The sequence below is a fragment of the Oncorhynchus mykiss genome, chromosome 2, assembly GCF_057628025.1.
Source record: "Oncorhynchus mykiss isolate SJ-2025 chromosome 2, ASM5762802v1, whole genome shotgun sequence".
Lineage (NCBI taxonomy): Eukaryota > Metazoa > Chordata > Actinopteri > Salmoniformes > Salmonidae > Oncorhynchus > Oncorhynchus mykiss.
In genome coordinates this window covers 7557501-7565000 of record NC_143023.1, presented here as the reverse complement: position 1 = coordinate 7565000, position 7500 = coordinate 7557501, and the positions used below count along the sequence as shown (strand labels likewise).

The window sequence follows — 7500 nt, the reverse complement described above, 5'->3', positions numbered from 1 at the left end:
AATGGTCTGTAATATACATCGCTATGTTGCAGATTTCATCAAGACAACTAACCAATCACATCTTTTTATCCACGTGTCATGTAGTTTCAATAGGAAGAGACATGTGTTGAACTCTACTGTAGAAACCTATGGAGGAATTCCTGACCCTGATCTCATTAGATGTGTCTGGCTGTGTGATGGATGTTGTGGGTGTTTTCAGTATGTTTTCAGTGGGACAGACGTGTGTGTGTGTGTGTGTGTGTGTGTGTGTGTGTGTGTGTGTGTGTGTGTGTGTGTGTGTGTGTGTGTGGTAGGTAGGTAGGTAGGCTGGTGATGAAGAGATGATTACATTTTCCACAGTCAGACATGCAGCTTCACGCAAACCTACATAGCACAGATACCCCAGCTCTCAACAACACACCATGACCTGACACGCTACACGCTAAACACACACACACGCACACACACACACGTACTGCCTCACTCAGACTCATACTCAGGTCAAGGACCTGACATTGACAGGCTGCTAGCGACGACTCAACACAATAGCCTTGGTGTATCTGAATAGACTAGGAGGCGCCTGTGATAATGCTGTATCCTTCCTGATGTTACATTGTGTTAATCACTGCGTGTGGAAAATGTTAGGATTCTGGTTGTCGTGGGCATGTAAGAAATACTCCCAAGATATGTGATTTGAAGTCTTGAATTAGACAAGAACGCTCAATGCAAATATCACAGCAAATGGGTCATTATTTAATACTTTACCTGCACAGTAGTAACGTCTCTTTCAGGCTTGATAGTTGTCTCCTTGTCCACAAGTAGCAGGACGGAGGAAAGTGCATTTGGTGATAAAGCCTGGGGGAAAAGCAACACAAATTGACATGTACATTATTGGGAGGGGGGCGCTACATGAACTAAAACACCACAATATATCATCATTATCAAATCACAACTCTTCATGTGCCTGTTGTGTGCAGGCTGGATGCTGGCGGACCCGTGTGTACTGTATGTGTACATGTGTGTATTTGTGTGTGTGTGTGTGTGTGTGTGTGTGCGCCCTTACAAAAAAAAAATCACATTTAAAAAAATCCTGTGAAAAAAACAAGTGGTTTTCAGAACGCACGTGTGAACAAATCACGTGAAAAAATGTGTTTGAACTCTTTTCCACAAGATTACTTTTCACCACTTCCAACTACGCCCAGGGACCGAGCAGGACTGCTACAATGAATGGGACAAAACCTGTAGCTGGTGACAAGGCAAAGAAAGGAAAAGGCCTGGGTAACATAAGGAGAGGCCAGGGTAACATAAGGAAAGGCCAGGGTAACATAAGGAGAGGCCAGGGTAACATAAGGAGAGGCCAGGGTAACATAATGAGAGGCCAGGGTAACATAAGGAGAGGCCAAGGTAACATAAGGAGAGGCCAGGGTAACATAAGGAGAGGCCAGGGTAACATAAGGAGAGGTCAGGGTAACATAAGGAGAAGCCAGGTTAACATAAGGAGAGGCCAGGTTAACATAAGGAGAGGTCAGGGTCACTTAAGGAGAGGCCAGGGTAACATAAGGAGAGGCCAGGGTAACATAAGGAGAGGCCAGGGTAACATAAGGAGAGGCCAGGGTAACATAAGGAGAGGCCAGGGTAACATAAGGAGAGGTCAGGGTAACATAAGGAGAGGCCAGGGTAACATAAGGTGAGGTCAGGAGAGACCAGGGTAACATAAGGAGAGGCCAGGGTAACATAAGGAGAGGTCAGGGTCACTTAAGGAGAGGCCAGGGTAACATAAGGAGAGGCCAGGGTAACATAAGGAGAGGCCAGGGTAACATAAGGAGAGGTCAGGGTAACATAAGGAGAGGCCAGGGTAACATAAGGAGAGGCCAGGAGAGGCCAGGGTAACATAAGGAGAGGCCAGGGTAACATAAGGAGAGGCCAGGGTAACATAAGGAGAGGCCAGGTTAACATAAGGAGAGGCCAGGGTAACATAAGGAGAGGCCAGGGTAACATAAGGAGAGGCCAGGGTAACATAAGGAGAGGCCAGGTGAGGCCAGGATAACATAAGGAGAGGCCAGGGTAACATAAGGAGAGGCCAGGATAACATAAGGAGAGGCCAGGGTAACATAAGAGAGGCCAGGTGAGGCCAGAATAACATAAGGAGAGGCCAGGGTAACATAAGAGAGGCCAGGTTAACATAAGAGAGGCCAGGGTAACATAAGAGAGGCCAGGTTAACATAAGAGAGGCCAGGGTAACATAAGGAGAGGCCAGGGTAACATAAGGAGAGGCCAGGGTAACATAAGGAGAGACCAGGGTAACAAAAGGAGAGACCAGGGTAACATAAGGAGAAGCCAGGGTGACATAAGGAGAGGCCAGGTTAACATAAGGAGAGGCCAGGTTAACATAAGGAGAGGCCAGGGTAACATAAGGAGAGGCCAGGTTAACATAAGAGAGGCCAGGGTAACATAAGAGAGGCCAGGTTAACATAAGAGAGGCCAGGGTAACATAAGGAGAGGTCAGGGTAACATAAGGAGAGGCCAGGGTAACATAAGGAGAGGCCAGGGTAACATAAGGAGAGGTCAGGGTAACATAAGGAGAGGCCAGGGTAACATAAGGAGAGGCCAGGTTAACATAAGGAGAGGCCAGGGTAACATAAGAGAGGCCAGGGTAACATAAGGAGAGGCCAGGGTAACATAAGAGAGGCCAGGGTAACATAAGGAGAGGCCAGGGTAACATAAGGAGAGGCCAGGGTAACATAAGGAAAGAGAGGGAACATGGCATTGAAAGAGGGAGGTGTTTTACTGAATTGCATTATCATAACAAATGTTTCACTGCAAAAAAAAATTGATTTAATTTACAAATAATTTGCTCTCACATTTAAACATTATTTCCTTGCAATATTTAGTTTTGTCGTCAATACCTTGGGGTTTTAGTTTTGTCATCAATACCTTGGAGTTTTAGTTTTGTCATCAATACCTTGGGGTTTTAGTTTTGTCATCAATACCTTGGGGTTTTAGTTTTGTCATCAATACCTTGGGGTTTTAGTTTTGTCGTCAATACCTTGGGGTTTTAGTTTTGTCATCAATACCTTGGGGTTTTAGTTTTGTCATCAATACCTTGGAGTTTTAGTTTTGTCATCAATACCTTGGGGTTTTAGTTTTGTCATCAATACCTTGGGGTTTTAGTTTTGTCATCAATACCTTGGGGTTTTAGTTTTGACATCAATACCTTGGGGTTTTAGTTTTGTCATCAATACCTTGGGGTTTTAGTTTTGTCATCAATACCTTGGGGTTTTAGTTTTGTCATCAATACCTTGAGGTTTTAGTTTTGTCATCAATACCTTGGAGTTTTAGTTTTGTCATCAATACCTTGGAGTTTTAGTTTTGTCATCAATACCTTGGGGTTTTAGTTTTGTCATCAATACCTTGGAGTTTTAGTTTTGTCATCAATACCTTGGGGTTTTAGTTTTGACATCAATACCTTGGGGTTTTAGTTTTGTCGTCAATACCTTGGGGTTTTAGTTTTGTTTTCAACATCATTCTTTTTGTTTGGAATACTAATAATTCTGTTCTCAACTTCAGCTTTAGAAGTTTTGCTTCTAAAGTAACTCTAACTGAAGGACTGCACCACATAATAACACTATAACTCTATGAAATGTGCTTAAAGCGGCCATCTTTAATTTAATTACTAACAGTGGTCTCACCGCCACAGTAAAAAGTTGAGGGATGGGTCTGGAGAAATGCAACCACTCTCAAATCCATAGACTATGGATGCAAGGACTGACCATCCATGATGTCAAATAGTTGAAACCATGTTTTGAGGCTACACAGTGTTGGTTTACATTTACTTTTTTTTACAAACATTGGAGTTTTCTTCCATGTAAAACCGCAAATTTGACAAGTGCTTTTTTGGCAAAGGAGTGTGTGCATGTCTGTGTGTGTGTGTGAACAGACAAGTAAGAACAGGTCTTCCCCACTAGCCCTGAAGCCCAGCCTTTCTGCATGTGACATGTGATGGAACAAGTCACTACACAGAAATCAAAGTGCCTCTCCAGAAATCAACCTTCTCCAGAAATCAACCTTCTCCAGAAATCAACCTTCTCCAGAAATCAACCTTCTCCAGAAATCAACCTTCTCCAGAAATCAACCTTCTCCAGAAAACAACCTTCTCCAGAAATCAACCTTCTCCAGAAATCAACCTTCTCCAGAAATCAACCTTCTCCAGAAAACAACCTTCTCCAGAAATCAACCTTCTCCAGAAATCAACCTTCTCCAGAAAACAACCTTCTCCAGAAATCAACCTCCAGAAATCAACCTTCTCCAGAAATCAACCTTCTCCAGAAATCAACCTTCTCCAGAAATCAACCTTCTCCAGACCAAGAAAGGGACAGAAAAACAAGAGTAAAGAAGAAATATGTGCTGTGCCAACTACAGTACTATACTATAACATTACTATAGTACTATACTATAACATTACTATAGTACTATACTATAGCATTACTATAGTACTATACTATAACATTACTATAGTACTATACTATAGCATTACTATAGTACTATACTATAACATTACATTACTATAGTACTATACTATAACATTAATATAGTACTATGCTATAACATTACTATAGTACTATACTATAACATTACTATAGTACTATACTATAACATTACATTACTATAGTACTATACCATAACATTACTATAGTACTATACTATAACGGTACTATAGTACTATACTATAACATTACTATAGTACTATACTATAACATTACTGCAGTACTATACCATACCATTACCACAGTACTATACTATAACATTACTGCAGTACTATACTATCTCATTACCACAGTACTATACGTTAACATTACTGCAGTACTATACCATACCATTACTACAGTAATATACTATAATATTACTGCAGTACTATACTATAACATCGCTGCGGTACTAAACTATAACATTACTATTCTACTATACTATATCATTACCGCAGTACTATACCATAACATTACTGCAGTCCTATACTATAACATTGCTGCGTTACTAAACTATAACATTACTATAGTACTATACTATATCATTACCGCAGTACTATACTATATCATTACAGCAGTACTATACTATAACATTGCTGCAGTACTATACTACAACATTACTACGGTACTATACTATAACATTACTGCAGTACTATACTATAGCATTACTATAGTACTATACTATAACATTACATTACTATAGTACTATACCATAACATTACTATAGTACTATACTATAACGGTACTATAGTACTATACTATAACATTACCATAGTACTATACTATAACATTACTGCAGTACTATACCATACCATTACCACAGTACTATACTATAACATTACTGCAGTACTATACTATAACATTACTATAGTACTATACTATAACATTACATTACTATAGTACTATACCATAACATTACTATAGTACTATACTATAACGGTACTATAGTAATATACTATAACATTACTATAGCACTATACTTTAACATTACTGCAGTACTATACCATACCATTACTACAGTACTATACTATAACATTGCTGCAGTACTATACTACAACATGACTACAGTGCTATACTATGGCATTACTGCAGTACTATACTATAACATTACTACGGTACTATATTATAACACTACTACGGTACTATACTATAACATTACTACGGTACTATATTATAACACTACTACGGTACTATACTATAACATTACTGCAGTACTATACTATAACACTACTACGGTACTATACTATAACATTACTACGGTACTATATTATAACACTACTACGGTACTATACTATAACATTACTGCAGTACTATACTATAACACTACTACGGTACTATACTATAACATTACTGCAGTACTATACTATAACATTGCTATTGTACTATACTAGAGTGTAGTGACAGTGAAATAACATTTCTTAACACCATGAAAACATTGTTAAGAATCAGAGGACGTAAAGAAGCCGCCTGAGGATCGGTCATGTGGGACGTGGTTGTGATGACATGTTATTTTCCGTTGAAAGCTCATACCCGGAGTTCAGACAGAGATGATTGAGTCCCAAATAGCATGTCAATCCCTATATTATAGTGCACTACTTTTGACCAGAGCCCTATGGGTCCTATGGTCAACAGTAGTGCACTACACTGTAGATAGAATAGGGTTCCATTCGGGATGCAGGTAATATTATTGTCATTAGAAAGCTCTCACCTGCAGTCCAGACAGAGAAGAGAACAGAGCAGGACTGGGCTGCTGTCTCCTGGTGTCCACTAGCACCGTAAGGCCTTGGTCACGCCTCTCGCTCCTGAAACCAGAAACAAAAACCCATCAGGGTGATCTTGTGAATTGGTTAGTCCTTGCGTCATCTCACCTCTCCCCTGTAACTATTCCACAGGTCGTTGCTGTACATCAGTCAAATGACCTGGTAAAATAAGGGTTAAATAATATATTCATATGTATAGCCCCATTATGAGAGTGGTTACGCTATACTAGAACATTACTATAGAACTATACTAAAACATTACAACAGTACTATACTATAACATTACTATAGTACTATACTATAACATTACTGCAGTACTATACTAGAACATTACTATAGAACTATACTAAAGCATTACAACAGTACTATACTATAACATTACTATAGTACTATACTATAACATTACTACAGTACTATACTAGTGGCTCCAGACCCATTTCTCAGCTGTTTCCCAAAAAGTGTTGGGGTGCCTACTTTGTTATTGTTTGAATCCCAGAATGCCCCCTTAAAAGGCACACCACCTAGTAACTACAGCCTGGATGGGGTTTCAGCAGATGAAACCTGAGTGCGGCTGGTTGACTGACTGACCTGAGTGTTGAATAGTAGTAGCCCAGGAGACAGGTGAGGTCTTTGGCCGTGCAGCTCTCCCCAGCCCACACCCTCCCCCGCGTGCACACTTGCAGCACCGCCCGCCCGCTGAGGTCTCTGTTACCTGGAAGAGAGGGGGGGGGGGGGGGGGGGGGCTGGGGTCAGCGCTCACTCATAGTCAAGTAGACCTTATGGGTGCTTCCCAAATGGTACCCTAATCTCTATATAAAGTAGTGCGCTACATTTTGACCAAAGTCCTATGGGCCCTGTTCAAAAGTAGTGCACTACAAAGGGAATACTGTAGGTTGCTATTTGGGACGTAGAGAAAGTGACCTGTCTGTTGTTAAGTGTTTGTCGTCATCCCAGGCCCCACAGCACAGCTCAGTGCTTTAGTTCAGGATGGCATCTCCTCTTACACACATCTGATCCAGTCTAAGTCATTTAATAGGCTCCTATTATTCTACATAGAACATTCCCACTCCTACTGAGAACATGCGCCCCAAGCTTCATGTGTCACATGGGAGTAAACACTACATATATCACATGGGAGTAAACACTACATATATCACATGGGAGTAAACACTACATATGTCACATGGGAGTAAACACTTCATATGTCACATGGGAGTAAACACTACATATGTCACATG

At 40.6% G+C, this 7500-nt stretch overlaps 1 protein-coding gene across 1 annotated transcript in view; it reads right to left on the bottom strand.

Annotated features, from left to right (window-relative positions):
• plekhg4b (pleckstrin homology domain containing, family G (with RhoGef domain) member 4B) overlaps window positions 1-7500 on the bottom strand; it is an 85593-nt gene that overhangs the window by 37406 nt on the left and 40687 nt on the right. Inside the window, exons 5-7 of the mRNA XM_090186994.1 lie at window positions 6851-6974; window positions 6211-6304; window positions 745-834 (exon numbers count right to left, since the gene is read on the bottom strand). Of these exons, the coding sequence (XP_090043120.1) occupies window positions 745-834; window positions 6211-6304; window positions 6851-6974 (308 nt within the window). The remainder of the gene's footprint in view (window positions 1-744; window positions 835-6210; window positions 6305-6850; window positions 6975-7500) is intronic.